This window comes from Phocoena phocoena, chromosome 10 (assembly GCF_963924675.1).
Source record: "Phocoena phocoena chromosome 10, mPhoPho1.1, whole genome shotgun sequence".
Taxonomy (NCBI): domain Eukaryota; kingdom Metazoa; phylum Chordata; class Mammalia; order Artiodactyla; family Phocoenidae; genus Phocoena; species Phocoena phocoena.
In genome coordinates this window covers 39,609,756-39,631,206 of record NC_089228.1, presented here as the reverse complement: position 1 = coordinate 39,631,206, position 21,451 = coordinate 39,609,756, and the positions used below count along the sequence as shown (strand labels likewise).

Below are 21,451 nucleotides of genomic sequence, written 5' to 3'. Positions count from 1 at the left end.
CCCATAGGAGAGCTTAGAGACCCTGAAGGAAGTTGCAGAGGACAGAGACTTAAGGGCAGTGAGGGATCAGGACAGGTCTTCATCTGGGAAAATGCAAGGGTTTTCCCTGGTGGCTTGTCATGGTGGTGTTCTGGAAGGCTGCCTTCAAGCACCAGGTCATTTCTGGCTTGAGATGGGTCCAGTGTTTTGGTGATGGTGAGTTCTCTGAGGTGTCTCTGAGCAAGCAGGTGGCCCTGAGACTGCTCAGCCAGTACTTTAACCTGGCCACCTTCAGGAACCTGGTTGCTTATAGGAAGGCCATGTACCAGGCCTTGGAAAAAACCAGGGTATGAATTGGCAAGCCCTTCTCAGCAGTCCTGAAGAGCTGGAGATCAACCAGAGTCCATGTTGGAATGGGCCCATAGGGGCTTCAAGCTAATTGGCCTCCAAACCAACAACTGACTAGCTGGTAAACTGAAGGTGGGTTGTGCAGGCAGTGAAACATGGAATCAAAAAAAAGGAAAACAGGACCTGAAGATGCACAGCTGTCATTTCTGACAACTGCCTGCCATCTGAATGCCAAAAGTCAAATTGCTTCAATAATGGCAGAGACCTCAGGGGAGAAGACCAGAGTCCAAAGCAAATAACTTTGGATATAACAAACAAGTGCAGTCTAGAATAGGGCTTGGCAAACTTTTTATGTAAAGGGCCAGATGGTAAATATTTTAGGCCTTGTGGGCTTCATGGTTTCTGTAGCAACTACTCAACTCTGCTGTTGTATAAAAGCAGCCAAATAGGTAAATGAATGGACATTGCTATGTTCCAATAAAACTTTATTTGTGGACCTTGAAATGTGAATTACATATGATTTTCATGTGCCATGTGATAATATTCTGTTTTTTACTTTTTCAACTGTTTAAAAATATAAACACTTTTCTTAGCTCATGAATGGTATAAAAACAGGCAGTAGACCAGATTTGTTCTGTGCATAGTTTGCCAACCCCTGGTCCAGCACTTAGCTCTTTGTCCTGTGGTAGGGGCTTCTCTGTCTCCTTCTGTCCACTCTTTGAGAATGGGCTCTACCTCTGCCCAATGTGTCAGGTCCAGTTCAATTGAAGGACAGTAAAATTGAAGAAAGTAGAGACAGTAACCACCAAGTTGAACTTTAAAAGGAGAATGATTTTCCCTGTTGTAACGAATGGCAAAGATATTTTGTAGTACACTGAGCTAGAAAGGATCTTTGACTTCCTTGAATGCTGTGCAGAGTGTCCAACATGGACAGAGGCACCTGCTGGTGAAGTCCTGGACTGTGCCTGTCATCCAACACCTCTTGCCGCTCAGTGGTCTCATGATGGGGAGAGAGGATGACACCTAAGAGTCAGTTGAGGGATCCTCAACTGTGTGAGGCTCAACTTAGCTGTGTGAGGCTACTCTGTGTACCTCAGTTTTCCCACCGGCTTAGTGGGATCAGAGCCACCCTGTCTCTGGCAGGGGGAGGCTCTGAGCAGACTGAGGAGCCACCTCCTTGTGTGCTGCTCAGATCTAGCCACTGGGAGTGGTCAAATGTGGTACTCATTTTTTTCTTCTAAAACTTTAGAACTTGCAATAATTACTGGATTTTTTTTTTCCTCTTTTGCATTTATCTTCAGGAACCTCGTTGCTTATAGGAAGGCCATGTCAGAAAAACAGTAGCTAAATCACTCAAACCACAGTGCTAACTATGGTTGTGACTTGACAAATTGCCCAAGATCCTTATCAAACAACACTATAATTTTATTTTGAATTTTAAACTGCTTCATTTTTCACAGGGATGTGCAGTTCTGGATGAATGTGTAGATTTGGGACATTTTACGGGACAGAATGATGGTTTTCTAAGACATGTAGGAGGCTGTATTGTGTAAATGTCTCTCTTGAATCATCTGACACATTCTCCTCAGCTTAGTACAGAAGCCAGGGTTGCTCTTGGGGTCCATTTAGAGTGTTTCCCAAGATGGTGATTATTTCAACAGAGCTGACGTCATCATCACTTTGAGGACCTTTTTTTTTCCCCCAATACCGAGGACAAGGCCACCCTTGGCTAAATCCCTCCAACTAACCACACTGTAACCCTCTGAGGAGCCCAAGAAGGAGTGGGTCAAATTATAAGCTTCCATATGTCTTGTAGACAGGTATGCCTTATCAGTATCTCCCTCTTTCTCACTGATGTGAGGGGTGTCAAGGAGGAAGCTTAGGGCTACTGCTAAGACCCTCCTTTAGTGATGCCTTCCGCAGGGATCAGAAACATGTTCTTTTTATTTCCTCTCATTGAAGAGATGGCAGGGAAAGCTTAAGCTTCCACCCAAGATGGTTTCGTGTGTGTGTGTGGTGGTGGTGTTTTTTTTTTTTCTTTTTTATTTGAGTATAGTTGGTTTACAATGTTGTGTTAGTTTCAGGCATCCAAGATGTTAAAGCCTTGCCTTTTAAAATTCCATGGTAATTTGTTTTTTTTTTAATAAATAAATTTATTTATTTATTTTGGCTGCGTTGGGTCTTTGTTGCTGTCTGCAGGCTTTCTCTAGTTGCGGCGAGTGGGGGCTACTCTTCAGCGAGCAGGGGCTACTCTTCATAGTGGTGCACGGGCTTCTCATTGAAGTGGCTTTGCTTGCTGCAGAGCACAGGCTCTAGGCATGTGGGCTTCAGTAGTTGTGGCACGCAGACTCAGTAGTTGTGGCACACAGGGTCAGTAGTTGTGGCTCACGGGCTCTAGAGCACAGGCTCAGTAGTTGTGGCGCACAGGCTTAGTTGCTCCATGGCATGTGGGATCTTCCCAGACCAGAGCTTGAACCCGTGTCCCCTGCATTGGCAGGTGGATTCTTAACCACTGTGCCACCAAGGTAATTTGTTTTTAAGGGGAGTAAGGCAAGCTGTATTTTAGAAATGCTGTTGTAGTGGTCTTTAATACCTTCTACTCTTTACTAGTGCTCTTGTATATAAAGTAAGGAAAAACGTTGAAATTTTAAAAATTCATTTTTCTTAAATCACATTTATATTTCTGTGTTTAAAATTTTCATAAACATTTTTTCTGGGGGGCGGGTAACTGGAGCCATGTAACAAGTATGGGGAAAAAAACTATGCCTTGTCGGAACAGTTTTGCTGATTTTTAGGGTGGAAAGATGATGGGTACTTAGAATTTACCTTATTATATTTAATTAAGATCAGTATTTCTTTAAAAACATAAGTAAACAGGGAAGGGGTGTAGACCGTAGAGGTTAACTCAGGTGTTAAGGTGAGAGGTGAGAGGAGCTGAGGTCCTGGATGGGATAAGGAGGGGCTGAGACTTCTGATTCAGGTGAGAAGGCACAAGTGGCCACAGCTGAGACTCAGAAGGGTTCTCAGGAATAAACCTGATAGGTCTGGGTTCTCAAGGCTGCTGTTTCTTCCCCCAGTTCTGTCTTTTAAGGACTCTGCCAGACTTGGTAAAGAGGAGAAGCCTAGATATCTGGTGAGTTGGGGCCACCTTTCTCTTCTCTGAAATGCTAGCTTATTTCTCAGAGATTCAGCGCATCTCTCTTTCTTGGGGAGGGAGGCAGAGATGAACACTGAGGTGGCCATCAACGTTCATCAGATCAGCATTCACGCCTGTGTTTGCCGTTGTGCTAGGCACTTTAAAATGATTTCTGCATTTAGTTTTTTTTTTAACTTTTTGAGCTTATAGAAAATCATAACTAAATTTAATATGAAGAATTTAGGGCATTCTAAAACATAAGGGTAACTTTTTTGTTTTGTTTTGTTTTAGTTTTTTTTTTTTGGTGGTACGCGGGCCTCTCACTGTTGTGGCCTCTCCCGTTGCAGAGCACAGGCTCCGGATGCGCAGGCTCACCGGCCACGGCTCATGGGCCCAGCCGCTCCGCAGCATGTGGGATCTTCCTGGACCGGGGCACGAACCCGTGTCCCCTGCGTTGGCAGGCAGACTCTCAACCACTGCGCCACCAGGGAAGCCCAAAGGGTAACTTTTAATAAAAACGTGGGGTTATTAAAGTCCTAAAATGCACTATTAAAGTTCCCTTCATCAGAGTTCACACAAATAATTATATTACCTTAATAGTATCTCATAGTCTAGTCTTATACACTGGACTTCTTTTTAACTATTACTGAAATTTTCAAGCATATCTAAAAGTAGAAGAAAAGAGTTAATGAACCCTCATGTATCCATCAACTTACTTCAGTAACTATCAACTCATGGCCAGTTTTATTTTTATTTATTTATTTATTTATTTTTTTGTGGTACGCGGGCCTCCCACCGCTGCGGCCTCTCCCGTTGCGGAGCACAGGCTCCGGACGCGCAGGCTCAGCGGCCATGGCTCACGGGCCTAGCCGCTCCGCGGCATGCAGGATCCTCCCAGACCGGGGCACAAACCCGCGTCCCCTGCGTGGGCAGGCAGACCCTCAACCACTGTGCCACCAGGGAAGCCCTCATGGCCAGTTTTGTTTCATCTCCAACCTTACTGGATTATTTTAAAGCAAATTTAAGACATGGTACTGTTTCATCTGTAATTTCAGTCCTGTGTTTATCCTTAAAACAACTTTATGAGGTAAAGAGAGTCCCCCTTTGGGAGACGTCTGGTTCAGAGGGATTTCGTGACTTTCTTATAATCACACATGAACACCTAAATTGAACTCAGATTGCTCTGACTCTCAAAGCCATGAGTTTTCTGTGAGGCCTTCTTGACTTTTTTTCGTCCTAGAAAACTATTCAATAATAAAAGAACATGGAGAATTCACCTTCTTGTTCTGATGCTTCATCCCACCCTTGCTCCCCTGATCCCATCTTATTTTCTACACCAAAAGTGTAATTTACTAATTCTTGGGTACAGGACTGTGTAAAATTCTGTGAACTAGCCAAACAGAATGTAAGTACACTGTCCTTATTCTCAAAGAGCCAGTAGTCTTTGGGAAATAATGCATAGAAATAGGAAATAATGACACCTGGTAATTATGATGAAGACAGTTAAAACAAAATAGTTCAGGGAAAGACATGACTAAGTGTTAGCCTGTAGCTGTTAAAACAATGCACAGCCGCAAAGAATGGCCTTAGGTTTTGGATTGACAATCAAATTAATGGTACACAATGCATTTTAACTCTGCATTAAGTCTAGGTAGCTTCGTGAAAGGATACAGGACAGAAAACATAGCAGCTACATCATTGGTATTTTCCTCAGGGAATTTTGCATTAGCGATGGTCAGTTTCCAGGCCCCAGGACCACAGATACCAACCTTGATTGTCAGAGATGAGAGTGACTTGGGAGCAAATCACTTTCTAACAGGGAAGTAACTGCCTTATTTCTACTGCCTCCCCAACACTTTATTGAGATTGCTTTGTATAATCTAGGTCCTTTGCATTTTCATTTAAATATTAGAATCAGCTTATCAGTTTCTACAGTGAGATTTATTATTATTATTATTTTTTGCGGTACGCGGGCCTCTCACTGTTGTGGCCTCTCCTGCTGCTGAGCACAGGCTCTGGACGCACAGGCCCAGCGGCCATGGCTCACAGGCCCAGCCGCTTCGCGGCATGTGGGATCCTCCCAGACCGGGGCACGAATCCGCGTCCCCTGCACTGGCAGGCAGATTCCCAACCACTGCGCCACCGGGGAAGCCCCCAGTGAGATTATTTTTTAATATAAATTTATTTATTTATTTTTGGCTGCGTTGGGTCTTGGTTGCTGTGCGCGGGCTTTCTCTAGTTGCGACGAGTAGGGGCTACTCTTTGTTGCGGTGTGCAGGCTTCTCATTGCGGTGTCTTCCCTTGTTGCAGAGCACGGGCTCTAGGCACGCGGGCTTCAGTAGTTGTGGCACGTGGGCTCAGTAGTTGTGGCCCGCAGGCTCTAGAGTGCAGGCTCAGTAGTTGTGGCACATGGGCTTAGTTGCTCCACGGCATGTGGGATCTTCCCAGACCAGGGCTCGAACCCATGTGCCCTGCATTGGCAGGCGGATTCTTAACCACTGTGCCACCAGGGAAGCCCTACAATGAGATTTTGATTAGAATGGCTTTGAATTTTTACATCAGTATGGGGGAGAACTAACATCTTAACATTATTGAGTCTTCTGGTCCATCAACACAGTATATCTTCACTTATACAGATCTTTATCTTAGGAATCTTAACAGTTTTTGATGTACATGTCCAGCACATATTTTGTTAAATTTATCTCTCAGTATTTCATGTTTTGTTTTGATGTTAGTGTATTGGAATGACACTATTTTTTAAGGTTTTTTTAAAATAAAAATTTAATTTTAAAATAGTTTCAGATTTACAGAAAAATTGCAAGGATAGTATATAAAAAGAATTCCCATATATCCCACATCTAGTTTTCTCTGTTATTAACATCTTACATTAGTATGGTATTCTTGTCACAATTAATAAACCAATTTTTATGTTATTATTAACTAAGTCCATACTTTATTCAGATTTCCTTAGTTTTTACCTAATGTCCTCTTTCTGTTCCAATATCCCATTCAGGCTATCGTACTACATTGGTTGTCATGTCTCCAAGGAGGTGTTTAGGTCAGGTATTTTATAGATTGTCCCTTAATTGGGATTTGTCCAATTTTTTTTTTTTTTTTACATTTGGGACATCTATTATTACAAAAATAAACATCCAGCGTTCCTGTAACCAGAGAAAGTGGGTACAAATCCTCATTATTTTAGGCGTCACTTTGAGTAAGAGATACTGTTTTAGTATTCTTCAGCTGTCATACCTGAATATCACAGATTGGGTGACTTAAACAACAGACATTTATTTTCTCATAGTTTTGGAGGCTGGAAGTCCAAGATTAAGGTGCCAGCAGGGTTGGTTTCTAGTGAGAACTTTCTTCCTGGCTTGCAGATGGCTGCCTTCTCACTGTGTGTCCTCACATGGCCTTTCCTCTGTTCACATGCACATTCCTGGCGTCTCTTCCTCTGTTTATAAGGACACCATAACTTTATGATGTAATTTAACTTTAACTATCTCCCGAAAGGCCGTGTCTTCAAATGGAGTCACATTGAGGGTTAGATTTCAACCTATGAATTTTGGGGGGATGCAGTTCAGTCCATAACATTCCATCCTCGTCCCCCCATTCACATCCTTCTAGCATGCAAAATACATTTACCCCAATCCAACAGCCCCAAAAGTTTTAACCCATTCCAGCATACTCCAAGTCCAAATTCTCATCTATTTATCATTGAAATCAGGTATGGGTGAGACTTGATGTTTTTTCTGATTAGACTGAGATACAGTTTTCTGGGAGGAACACCACAGAGGTGAAATACTTTTCTTATCACATCACGCCAATGGTAGATAGTATCAGCATTCCTTACCACTGTTAATGTTAACCTTGATCATTTGGCAGAAGGAGGGTTGTCAGGTTTCTACACTGTAAAGTTACTACCCTGCCTTCCCCATAACTTATACTCTGGAAAGAAGTCACTATGCAGAGCCCACTTGAAGTGTGGGTACAGTCAACCTCTTGGAGGGTCGAGTAACTACATAAATTGTTTGGAATTGTTCTGCATGGGAAATTTGTCTATTCTCCTCCATTTATTTATTTATTTGATTTATTCATTTATTTATATCAGTATGAGTCGTGGCTATGTATTTTATACTTTGGGTTATAACCCAGTATCACTTTATTTTGTTGCTCATATTGTTTCAGGAGCTCTTTAGTTGGTTCTTGTGTCCCTTTGACGTACTCCCATTATTGTGGTTTTTTGCCTTTTTTAAGTACTTCCTTACTTTCTGGCTCTACAGTATGCTCCAGGCTCATTTTGTTTATGTCCTGCTCCAGTCCTCAGATCAGCCGTTGCTCCTTTCATTGGAGAATGATATTAGAAACCAAGATCTGTATGCTAGGTGTGCCCTTTGCTACTGGAGTGTCATTGCTTCCAGGCCCTCTCGGCTGACAGAGAAAAGAAATGTGATTGTGTATACTAATCTCTGTATATACTCGTTTATAAATATTTCTTTATGTAATTATATTAAGCTAAAGATGAGTTTGTTCTGATGCCTCCAGCTCAAATCCATTACCACATGGATCATTCTAGCCTCCTCACCTTGCTTATTTATAACCTCCCACCAACAGTGAGAAACCTGACTTCCACTATTCACCATCCACTCACTTAATTTTTCAATTCCAGTTAATAAGTATAGTGACTTCAGAATTGTTTACCTGTGCCCCTGTGGAAAACAGCTTTATCAATTAGCATATAGTACTTACTTATATATAGTTCCTTTTGTCTACAGACGCCACTCATTTCCGAAGTAAGCTACTTAGATTAGCTCCTTTTTTCTCCACCACCTTTAGGGAGGTTATTTCATATATTTGTAATACATTTTTTTCACATTCTTCATTCCATCCTGGGATCCCCTGACCTCCTAAGTGAATTTTTTAAATTTACACACATTAAGGTTTATACTTTGTGCTGTAAGGTTCTGAGGTTTTGGTAAGTGCATAGTGCCACATATCCACCATTACAGTATTATGCAGAATAGTTTCACCCCTCTAAAAAAAATCCTTGCTTCACCAGCCAAACCCTCCTGTTTTTTTTTTTTTTTCCTTTGGCTGCACCACACAGCATGTGGGATCTTAGTTCCTTGACCAGAGATCGAACCCGTGCCTCCTGCAGTGGAAGCGCAGAGTCTTAACCGCTGGACCGCCAGGTAAGTCCCTGATTTTGTTTCTTTAGCCTGTTTTTAAGGTGAGTTACATTGATTGCTTTTCAAGTGTTGAACCAGCTTTGCAAACCTATAATAAGTCCACCCTGGTTGTGGTGTATAGTTCTTCTTATACATTTTTGGGTTTGATTTGCTTGTATTTTGTTGGGGTTTTTTGTGTCTGTATTCATGAGATATACTGATCTGTGGTTTTCCTTTCTAATGTCTTTGTCTGGTTTGGGGTATTCTAATGTCTTTTCTGGTATTAGGGTAATGCTGGCCTCATAGATGAGTTAGGAAGGGCTCCCCCTGCTTCTGTTTTCTGGAAGAGGTGTGGAAGTCTTTTGTGGTACAAAAGTTTTAATTTTGATGAAGTCCAGTTTATTTTTTCTTTATGGATCATGGTTTTGGTGTCATGACTAAGAACTCTGCCTAGCCCTAGGTCTTGAAGGTGTTCTCTTATATTTTCTTCTAAAAGTTTTATAGTTTTACATTTAAATCTAATACCCATTTTGAATAATTTTTTGAATAAAGTATGAGACTTTAGGTTGATGTTAATTTTTTTAACCCATGGATGTCCAGTTGTTCCAGCACAATTTGTTGAAAAGATTCTTCTTCCTCTATTGAATTGCTTTTGCACCTTCATCAAAAATCAATTTGATGTACTCATGTTGGCTTCTTTCTGGGTTCTCAGTACTCTTTCATTGATTTGTGTCTATTCTTCCACCAATATTATGCTGTTTTGGTTATTGTAGTGACCAAATAGTAAGTAATAATTTTAATATCAGGTATAGTGACTCTCTCACTTTGTTCTTCTGCTTCCTTTGCCTTATCATATAAACTGTAGAATAAGCTTGTCTGTATCTACAAAAAATCTTGAGATTTTGATAGGAATTGTTTTAAATCTATAGATGATTTTGGGGAGAATTGACATCTTCACTGTGTCAAGTCTCGCAAACCATGAACATGGTGTGTCTCTCCACTTAGTTAGATCTTTGCTTTCTTTCATCACCATAAAGACTGTACAAATTTTGTTAGATTTATGTTTTAGCTATCTCATTTTTTTGAAGTGATTGCAAATGGCATTATGTTTTTAATTTGTTTCCATGTGGTCATTGCTAGTATATAGGAATGTGATTGACTTTCGTGTGGTCATCTTGTATCTTGTGGCCCTCATGGACTCATTTATTAATTCTGTGATCTATTTTGTAGATTATTTTGGATTTTCTACATAGACAACCATGTTATCTGCAAATAGGGACAGTTCTGTTTCTTCCTTACCAAATGTCTATGCTCTTATTTCCTTTTCTTGCCTTATTGCCTTGGCTGGAGTGTTTGATTACTTTTTGAAAACCAAAAATTATTTATCTTTAAAGTCAGTTCTCACTTAAATATAAAACATTATATTGCTTAATTATAATAAATAGTAATAACAAATATTTACTTCATGTCAGGCATTGATCTAAGCACTTATTAATTCATTTAATCCAACAACCCTGAAAGTAGATGTCATTATCAAACCCATTTTATAGATGTAGAAACTAAGACAGAGAGGTTATGTAAGTTACCCAAGGTTACATATTTTATAAAGTAATGGAGCTGGGATTTGGATTTGTGGCATTTGGTTCTGCAGGTTGGGTTCTTAACACATCCATTGTGCAAAAATTCTGGCTTTCCTTCTAGCTGAGCCAGTCTTATGCTTAAGTGAGGGAAGTAGAGGGGGAAGAGAAAGCAAGAAAGAAATGGAGAAGTTGCTGGAACATGAAAGACACAAGGTGTGAGCAAGAGAAAGTGTGAGACCTGATGTAAGAAGAATAGGGGAAAGATTATTAAGAATATGAGGGCCAGAATATGCCAGAAGAAGCTGGTCATGGAAAGCTTGAGAGGGCCCCCACGCCATTCCCCCCATAGGTCTTGGCTGCCTAATTGTGGGTCCCAGCTTGTTGTCTAGACATATGTCTTCCCTCCTACACTATACAAAGCCTGACTGCCTGGGCTGTCAGGGTGTGTATTTGACATCCCTCCCCAAACCCACACACCCAGTGATTTCTGTATTTATACCTAGTTTCCCACTCTCAATTCAGCATCATTATTATTCTTTACTCCTTTTGCCACTTCTGTGTATTGGATTTTAAATCTATTTTAGAATCTAGCTCTGAAGCAAGACTGCCTAGAAGCTCTGGCTTGTAACCTTGTGGCTCAGTCCACCACCTCAGCCCCCCAACTGTGGTCTTTGATGTGACAGAAGCTTAATTAGTTTAGTTGTAGAACTGGAGTATACATCACCAACTCCTAGGGTGTGAAAAACCACTTAGAAGGTGGGCTAGATAGAAGACTGAAATAGACCTGAGAATAGGAGGAAGCAAGTCAGAAAATAGGCATTAAGGGTGATCAAAGATAGCTGAGAATGATGTACACATGTCTCTCAATTCCACAGACTGAAGGAGCTTGGTAGTTAAAAATCTAGGGCAAGGCAGTAGTGACACAGACAACCCAGAGGTTGCAGCAGATGGTAATGGATTAAATAATGCTTGAATTCAATAGAAGTAAGTAATTTGGTGACTACCATGAGACTTGAGGGCAACACCACTTTTTAGGCATAACTAAAGAGAGAAAATGTCTCTGAATATACCTATTCTAATAAGAAGAGACCTGATGAGAAAGCATGTGGTATGGTTCTAGTATGCAGAAAGTTGAAGCAAGGTTTCTGAGACTTGGAAGAAATAAAGAGGTGAGAGAAAACTGGTGCATGACGGAAGAAAAAGCAGCTTGCAGTGAAGAGAATAAGGGCTCTGGAACCGTGAAGGACTGTTTTCCAGTCCTGTTGTTTTCTTGTCATTTGGGGAAGTTCTCTGGGCCTCAGTGTTCTTTCTCTGAAATAAAGACTGTAATATCATTCTTACAGTGATGATCTTGCGATGTAGTTTCATAAAATGTAAATATGTTCCTTAAAAAATTTTTCCATAGATTAAGGTTAAACTTCATTTAACTGGAAATGCCATTCTCAGGAACCGCTACTTGCCATCCTCCCTACCAACCATTTTATATATTCAAATATTGCCCTACACATTGAGTGAGAGGTTGGAGGGCTTTACAAAAGGCAATGTCAAAATATATACAGTGATAGGGATCTTATAAATCGCTTTTCTCAAGCAGAGAAATCTGTGTGTAAGTGTGCGTGTGTGTGTGCGTGTGTGTATGTGTAAGGTAATAAGGTAATAAGAGAGGCCTCGCTGCGTTGTGTCTTCGTTGCTGCCCGTGGGCTTTCTCTAGCTGCAGTGAGTGGGGGCTACTCTTTGTTGCGGTGCGTGGGCTTCTCTTGTTGCGGTGCGTGGGCTTCTCTTGTTGCGGAGCATGGGCTCTAGGCGCGAGGGCTTCAGTAGTTGCAGCATGCGGGCTTGGTAGTTGTGGCTCACCGGCTCTCGAGCACAGGCTCAGTCGTTGTGGTGCAAGGGCTTAGTTGCTCCACGGCATGTGGTATCTTTGCGGACCAGGGCTCAAACCCATATCCCCTGCATTGGCAGGTGGATTCTTAACCGCTGCACCACCAGGGAAGTCCCATAGTAGGTCTTGACCAGGCTGATTCACTACAGTGCCCCACCTTGCCTCCTTGCCTGCGCTCCCCATCTCACCCAGACCCCACGCATAGAGGCACCTCTCAGAACCCACACACATGACTGGTTCAGGCAGCAACTGTCTACTCCTGATGAATGCTCTTAGGCGTAAGCCTTCAGAGCGGCCGATAATTTGGCAATTAACCAGCAGGTTGAAGGAATACAGTTTGATAAAGCTTGGCGTGCCTCAGCATTATCTCCTTTTGTTCAGAGAAATATATTTTAATCAGTGTTAACAAATACTCATTCTAGACCTGGCATGAGGCACTCACATTTTTCTCTATAGTCCGAGTTGCCTCTTATTTTTTCTCTAATCTTCATCATTTCTTAATGCCCAGTATAAGCCCTGCCTCTGTGCTGCCTTTCCTTACTTCTATAGCTTGTCTTCTACCCTCCATTCGAATTTCATCCATTATAAGTTGTCACATTCATACTCCTGAACTCTGCTTTAATGTTTTCTCATTGATTCAAAAATAATTTTCCCAATTAAAATGTAAGTGTTTTAGGGCAAGGAGTGTGTCTTATAGATTAGTCCTGCTTTCTGCATGTTATAACACCAAACCAAGTGTGGAGTAATGCCCAAGCCTGCAAACCCTCAGATCCGTTACTTATGTAGCGAGATTCTTCAGGATAGCCAGTTCCATTCTCCATGTGAAAATTGATGGTGACTTGATGAGTATGAATTTGTTGGTTGATTTAGGGACCAGTGAAATTCGAGGATGTGGTTGTGATTTTCACTGAGGCAGAGTGGAAGAGACTGAGCCTTGAGCAGAGGAACCTATACAAAGAAGTGATGCTGGAGAATTTCAGGAATCTAGTCCTGTTGGGTGAGGATATGTTCTCTTCCTTAATTTTTCCATTCATATATTTATTGACCATATAGCCAGCCAATGTTCTAAGCTCTTAGAACACATCTCTGAATAAAACAATAAAGCATTTTTTTGGTCATTCTAGTATAGTGACATATACAATAAATCGCATATATAAGTAAATTATGTATGTTAGAGGATAAAATATGTATAATATATACAAATACAAGTAGAGCAGAATAAGGGGGATCCAGGGTGCCAGGGTGTAGAGGCAGGGGTGGGTGATCAGGGTAGGCCTCTGTGAGGAGATGGGTGTGAGTAAAGGCTTGAAGGAGGTAAGGAAGTTAGATATGTGGATGTAGTGGGAGACTCTTCTGTGCCGGGGAACAACCAGTGCTGAGACCCCGAGATAGGAAAGGAAGCAGGCCGGCGTGATCAGAGCACAGAGAGCAAGGAGAGGAAGGTAATAAGAGAGGCCTCCCTGTGTCCTAGAAGTTAAAAAAGCTTATAGTGTAATTAAATCTGTCCGTTTTGTGTTTTATAGGTTATTTGATATTGTAATCATATTTTTCTTCATTTATTTAAAACCTGAAACAGATTATTTGTCTAGGATGGTAAATACAAAATTATTCTGGATATTCCTGCATTCTTAAGAGTCCTGTTTTCAGACTTGCACATAAATTTCTGTCAGAAGCTTTTTCAAGAATTTTCTGTATTTGGCATAGCTATGAATTAATTAGTTCTGATTCATTTTTGTCTGCTTGGATCTGTTATGAACTGTTTTCCTCGGTTTGAATTGGCCCCATTTCACTCCATTTGGCTTCTGACCTAGTTTCTCCATCTGTCTCAGTGAAGAGTCAACCATTTAAATTTACTTTCAGCTGGCCAAACTAATTTGGTCTTGTTTTTACCTTGTTTCGTCTGGTGGTCTTCTTCTCTGTCTCTGTGCTCATGCATTTCATTGATTCTGAGAACTATATTAAAATTATCTGGAAGTAAATTAATCTTTACATGGAAACTTTGGATCCTGTTGGGTCCATTTCATATTTCAAACTGTTTTGCTGCACTTGATTCATCCTTCCTTTTCTCTATATATTTTTCTTTTATTGATGAATTACTTAAAACAAATCCCAAATAATGTGACATACCACTCCTAAATATATCACAATGTAACTAATAAATAAGGACTTTTTTCTTTAATATGTAACCACATTATCAGTAGGGCTTCAGTATCATCTGACACTTGGTCTGTGTTCAAATTTACCTGATCATCTCAAAAAAGTCTTTTTGAGAATTTGAATCAGGATCCAGACAAGATCCACACATTCCATTTTTTAAAAATGTTTCTTAAATCTGTATCAGTTCTTCCTCCCTCTTCTGGTTTTTCTCTCAAGGCCGTGGATCTGTTTGTAATGCTCTGAATCTAGAATATAAATCTGTTTTAGATAATATTCTAAAGTAGTTTTTACATAGTAGATTGTAAATCAAGGGAGAATAGTTTTGAACTTTATCAAGAAGTGTTCACCAGGGACTTCCCTGGTGGCGCAGTGGTTAAGAATCCGCCTGCCAATGCAGGGGACACAGGTTCAATCCCTGGTCTGGGAAGATCCCACATGCTGCGGAGCAACTAAGCCCGTGTGCCACAACTACTAAGCCTGCGCTCTAGAGCCTACAAGCCACAACTACTGAGCCTGCATGCCACAACTACTGGTGCCCACATGCCTAGAGCCCGCTCACCACAAGTAGAGAAAGCCCACGTGGAGCAGTGAAGACCCAACGCAGCCATAAAGAGATAGATAGATATCTAGATAGATAGATAAAATGCCATTTCCAGAAAAAAAAAACAGAAGTGTTCATCAGCATGAAGCACATGGGAATTCCCTCGTGGTCCATTGGTTAGGGCTCGGCGCTTTTACTGCCGTGGCCCGTGTTCAATCCCTGGTCAGGGAACTAAGATCCTGCAAGCTGCGCAGCACGACTGGAAAAAAAAAAAATGAAAACATCACATGACCAATGGCATTGCTGGTTGTAGTGTTTGAGTTACCACCCATACAGCACACCTATGTCTGTCACCAATATAGTATACACATGTTATCAGTAAGGCACATCCATGTCTGTCTGCATTTGTAACTGTCATGTCCACAGTGATCTGCCTGTAGCTGTAAGCATCTCATTGCTTCATTATGTCTCCTAATGTAGTCCTGTGAAATTCATATTGAAATACATAATTTTTTATTGTAAATTACTTGCTTTTATTTCTCTTTTATATTTTGGTTAGGGCATTACATTCTTTTTTTAAAATTCTGTGTATGGGGACATTTTATTAAATATGAATCTCATTGCAAGACAGTAAATGAGATGTTACAAGACATAGACTATGAAAAGGAGCCTTTGATTCTGACAGTATTGAGAACGTGTCTGTCTTCTGCCTAACCTTTTAAGTTCTTTCTTAATTAACTCTGTTCCTATCACTTATTCATGCAAAAGTATTTATTAACTGTTATATGTTAGGTCCAGTTCTGGGTTCTTGGAATACACCAGTAGTATATCTGGGAGAAGGGTGTTCCAGACATCGGAACCAGCCAGTGCAAGGCATCAGGAGGGAGTTCAGTGTGACTCAGATTGGAGGGAATGAAGGATGGAGTATAGATGGAGTCAGAAAGCCGATAGGTCGTGAAAGAATGTGGAACCCAGTGGGCCACTCTCAGGGCTTGGTTTTTACTCTGAACATTACAGGGTTTTTTGGGTTTTTTTAAAATAAGGTAAAGAGTTCTATTTATTAGGAATGTAGAATAAAGAAGGAAGAGATTGGAATGGGCTTTAGTCACCTGCTCCCATCCCATTCTTCTGTTCCTGATCCCAAGGCAGAACTCTCATGGCTCTAGGGAATACTTCCTTTGGATGGATGAGGGTCCTGGCAAGATTGGTCTCAGTAGATCCTCTGGAGCAGCATGGCTTTGAAATGCCCACGGTCACGAGACCCCTCCACAAGACCACCAGAGACAAGAGTCAAAGCCAAACGGCAAGGGTCATTTATTGCAGTTTCGAACCTGGACCTCCGCGCACTCGTTGCCAGTGACGCTAAGAGGTCCCGATGGAGTTTAGTACAGCTCTTTTATAGACAGGTACAAACAAGCTCGCGACCTTCAGGGGTGGGGAGTACTGATTGGCTAACTTTTAAACAAAGACACTAGTCACTGATTGGTTAACTTTTAAACAAAGACACTAGTCACCGTCTGATTGGTTGGATGGTTGCAAAAGGGGTTCAGCAAGCATAGTTACAGAAGCGAGAGCGGCTGGTTAAGTTTCGGTTTCCTGAGGCTTTGTTTTTCAATTAGGAATACTTAAGATGGGGCCATAGTTACAAACAGTACAAACAGGAAGATCGATGCAATCCTAGCAGCGCTCCGGCCTAATGGCAGGGCATCAATTCAGTCCTATTTCTACCAAAGTAGAACATAGCCCTTCAGCTTAGCCACCCCTCATTCTGTCCTGAGAGTAGTAAGATTGGTCTCAGTAGATCCTCTGGAGCAGCATGGCTTAGCCACCCCTCATTCTGTCCTGAGAGTAGTCAGTGCAGTTGGACTGGGTGTCTGGGAATCTCCTGATCCGGAGATCTGGATGGCTTTGTAGCCCTAGACTGTGGTCAAAACCCAGAATACCTCCTGTCCCCAGATTTAGTCTATAGGCCAAATTTGGTTAGTTTTTCCCCAAACAGATTGTTCTATGTCAGGGGGTTTAATTCTCACTGGCTTCTTTTCTCCAGAGACCTAGTCAAAGCAGCAGGAGTCTCATTATTTGCTTCGAAGCTTTTTTTTTTTTTTCCCTTAAGGACAGATTTAGTAGAAAATAATCCTTTGTATGCTGATTAGTTCAGAGTTATCTGTGGTTTGTATAGTATTTAAGAGCACATCCCAAACCCTGTTTTGTTTCTTCTTTCTTTGTGACTGTGAACAAGTTACTTAACCCTGCTCAACTATTCTTTGCTGCCTCTGCATTGGAGACACTAGACTGAGTGACTCCTACATCAATCTACTCTTTCTTCTCATAGGAAAAGTCACAAAGTACGTTCCCATGTAGGTCCTAGGATTGTTCTCTCTTGTTGGAAATAAACGGTTGTAGCTGTGTGTGTCAGTGTAACTGGTTATGGCTTAGGAGATAATTTTAGTGTAAGTGCAGATACAAAGTTGAAGATGCCTCTGATGCTTACTTGGAAGATTATTTATTGGAATAATATATAGAATAATAGGTTCTGCTGTGGGTTTTGGGGGGTTTTTTTTTGATTCAAGTAAAAGATGTAAAATGTAAAAACTGACTACAGTACATAATCTGAATCTAATCATAGGAAAATGTCAGCAACGTTCTATACATATTCTAGAACATGAGGAATGTTCCCTAAAAAAAGAACTCTATTCTTCAAAAATGCCAGTCTCACGAAAGAGACACTAAAGGAAACTAAAGAAACATGAAAACTAATTGTAATATCTGATAGTAGACTAAATCCTGTACTGTAGGGAAAATGCTATAAAGGACATTATTGGATCAATTGACAAAATTGGAATATATATGATAGTTAAAGTATTATGTAAATGTTAAATTTACCAGAGTTCAAGCGGAAGTTTTCACGGGGCAACTGAGAAGGACACAGTTAAGATGGAGTTTCCAGCCCAGTGAGTCTGAGGGCCAGACCGTGACCCCATAAAGCATGATCTCCTGTCCAGACTGTGGCAGGTGTTGAAGCAACTTTCACATTCTGCCCCTACTGTGGAAAACCTTTACCTACAGAGGAGCACGAGGGGTCCCAGACCTTTGTCAAGCCGTCTGTGTCATCCTCCCAAGCTTGGACTCCTCCCCTGAAATCTACATTCATATATATCAGACTGCCTGCTTGACATCTATTGGATGTCCCATAAGTGTCTCCACATGCCCAGAACTAAGCTCCTGATATGACTGCCACCCCCCCACCTGCCCCTTCCATAGACTATCCCGTCGAGGTAACAGCAGTTCAGCTTACTCAGTTTCTCAGACCATGAAGTCATCCTCAAGTCCTCTTTCTCTCCCAACCCATGACTGCAGCCCTCCAGCAGATCTCATCATCTCTCCCTTTAAAAGTGAATGCCGAGGGCTTCCTTGGTGGCGCAGTGGTTGAGAGTCCACCTGCCGATGCAGGAAACATGGGTTCGTGCCCCGGTCCGGGAAGATCCCACATGCCGCGGAGCGGCTGGGCCTGTGAGCCATGGCCGCTGAGCCTGCGCGTCCGCTACGGGAGAGGCCACAACAGTGAGAGGCCCGCGTAACGCAAAAAAAAAAAAAAAAAAAGTCAATGCCGAGGACTTCCCTGATGGTACAGTGGTTAAGAATCTACCTGCCAATGGAGGGTACACAGGTTCGATCCTTGGTCTGGGAAGATCCCACATGCCATGGAACAACTAAGCCCATGCACCACAACTACTGAGCCTGTGCTCTAGAGCCCACAAGCCACAACTACTGAGCCCATGTGCCACAACTACTGAAGCCTGTGCGCCTAGAGCCTGTGCTCCACAACAAGAGAAGCCACTGCAATGAGAAGCCTGTGCACCACAATGAAGAGTAGCCCTCACTTGCCTCAACTAGAGAAAGCCCACATGCAGCAACGAAGACCCAACGCAGCCAAAAATAAATAAATAAATTTATTTTAAAAAAAATTTACCAGAGTTGATAACTGTATTGTGGTTATGAAAGTGAATATCCCGGGCTTCCCTGGTGGCGCAGTGGTTGAGAGTCCGCCTGCCGATGCAGGGGATACGGGTTCCTGCCCCGATCCGGGAAGATCCCGCATGCCGCGGAGCATCTGGGCCCGTGAGCCATGGCCGTTGAGCCTGCGCGTCCAGAGCCTGTGCTCCGCAACGGGAGAGGCCACAACAGTGAGAGGCCCGCGTACCGCAAAAAAAAAAAAAAAAAAGTGAATATCCCTACTTTTATGAGACACACACTGAAGTATTTAGGGGTAAAGGGCATTGATGTATGCAGTTTACTCTCAAATGATTCAAATAAAAAATATATATATACATATATGTATACACACATATACATACATAACATACAAATGTTAGCAGTAGGTAATTAGGGTAAAGGGTATACAGCTGTTCTTTGTATTGTCCTTATTCTTGCACCTTTTCTGTACATTTGAAATTATTTCCAAATAAAAAGTCAAAAGAAGTTGAATGGAAATATAGGTCTGGTGAAGCATGTCTTGGAGAGACAGACATTAACGGCTGTGAATGATTAATGGGCCAGATCTTACTATGAGACAAGGAAGAAAAGCCCAGCGAGCCCTTCCTCTGACTACTTTGACTGAAAACTTTCTTCAGCAGATTCAAAGCCAGAAGTCCATCCCTGGCCCCTTTGCCTTCTGCCCTCTGGCCTTTGACGGTCAGCAATTTCTCAGCCACCATGAGCTCTGCAGTCATCTTATTCCATATTCATGTGCAGGAAATCAACTCCAACCAGGGGATCCTTGCCCAAATGACCACCAGCAGCGGCAGCAACAACATTCTGATAAAAGCCACTGGGGGGCCAAAGCAGAAGATCAAGGAATGGGATCTACACCTTTGTTTTGGAGTACAAATGAGAAGGGGACTTAAGTGGTTTTCTCTAGCGCACCCCAGGGACCACCAGTAAGCTCTCAGGGAGGCAACAAAGTGTTGAAGGTACAGCTCAGTCCAGCCCAGAGGGTAAGCTCTGGGGAAGCAGACAACATTCCTGAGAGGGTAGAACTCTCAGGATTTGGAGCAGTCAGGTTTAGAGGTGTGGACTAGGTTTTAGCCAGAAGTCAAACCTCTCCAGACACAGGCTGTCACGAGTGGAGATATCTCCTGTGCAGAAAGTGTGGGTGAAGCTTTAGCAGGAAGTCACATCTCAACAGACATCAGAGGACACACAGGGGAAAAGCCTTATATATGTGGGGAGTTGTGGGCAAGGCTTTATAGATGTCACCCCTCTACAACCGCCAGAGTACACACACAGGTGAGAAGCTTTATGTATGCAGGGAAGTGTGGGCAAGCTTTTAGCCACAAGTCACACACACACAAGGGAGAAGCCCTTTGCATGATGTGTGGGCGAGGCATTAGTGAAAAGTCGGACCTCATTAAGCACCAGAGGATTCACACAGGGGATAAGCCTTATGTGTGCAGGAACTGTAGCCAAGGCTTTAGGGTGAAATCACACCTCATCACACACCACAGGACACATTCAGATGAGAAGCCTTTTGTTTGCAGGGAGTGTGGGTGGGGTGTTAGCCACAAGATAATCCTAAACACACACCAAAGGACACCCACAGGAGAGAAGCCTCACGAGTTGCAGGGTATGTGGGCGAGACTTCAGCCACAAGTCAGCTCTCAGCATGCATCAGAGGGTGCACTCAGGGGAAAAGTCTTATGTGTGCAGGGAATGTGGGCAAGGCTTTAGCCATAAGTCAGCCCTCATCAGGCACCAGAGAACACACTCAGAGAAAAGCCTTAGGTGTGCGAGGAGTGAGGGTAAGACTTTAGCAACAAGTCAGTTGTCAGCCACATCAGAGGGCACAGTCAAGGGAGAAGCCTTGATTGTGAGGTAGTGTGGGTGAGGCTTTAGCTGGACATCACTCCTTATCACAGAGCAGAGGACATGCTCAGGGAGAAGCCTGACAGGGAGTGAGGGTAAGGTGTTAGCTGGAGGTGACCTCATAAGAAACACTGGGAGTCAAATCTCTCCACCATCCATTACCACCCTGCTAGAGCTCTGCGAGGGCTTCAGGGACAGTCTTCTGACCCCTTACACCCTCTGTGAGTATGAAGATGGCAGAGGTCTAGCCTCTGAGAACAGAGGTACCAAGTGATGGTCCTCTTGGAGAAGTGGTCTTTGCTTCTACCTACTTCCTTCTTCAGCTGTGTCCTTCTATTGACTTCTGTGACACTTTCCTGTTCTATTTTTGTCTACATCTCTAGCCTTTGATGCATCCTTTTTTTTTTTTTAACATCTTTATTGGGGTATAATTGCTTTACAATGGTGTGTTAGTTTCTGCTTTATAACAAAGTGAATCAGTTATACATATACATATGTTCCCATATCTCTTCCCTCTTGCGTCTCCCTCCCTCCCACCCTCCCTATCCCACCCCTCCAGGCGGTCACAAAGCACTGAGCTGATAACCCTGTGCCATGCGGCTGCTTCCCACTAGCTATCTACCTTACGTTTGTTAGTGTATATATATCCATGCCTCTCTCTCGCCCTGTCACAGCTCACCCTTCCCCCTCCCCATATCCTCAAGTCCATTCTCCAGTAGGTCTGTGTCTTTATTCCTGTCTTACCCCTAGGTTCTTCATGACATTTTTTTCCTTAAATTCCATATATATGTGTTAGCA

General features: G+C 42.4%; 1 protein-coding gene across 1 annotated transcript; it reads left to right on the top strand.

Annotated features, from left to right (window-relative positions):
* The first annotated feature begins 119 nt into the window (after positions 1–119).
* Positions 120–19,955, top strand: ZNF589 (zinc finger protein 589). Its single transcript, XM_065885916.1, is given in 6 exon segments — positions 120–326; positions 3,419–3,460; positions 12,964–13,090; positions 19,423–19,460; positions 19,462–19,852; positions 19,855–19,955. Coding segments are annotated over 6 exon segments (906 nt in total).
* The last annotated feature ends 1,496 nt before the right edge of the window (positions 19,956–21,451 follow it).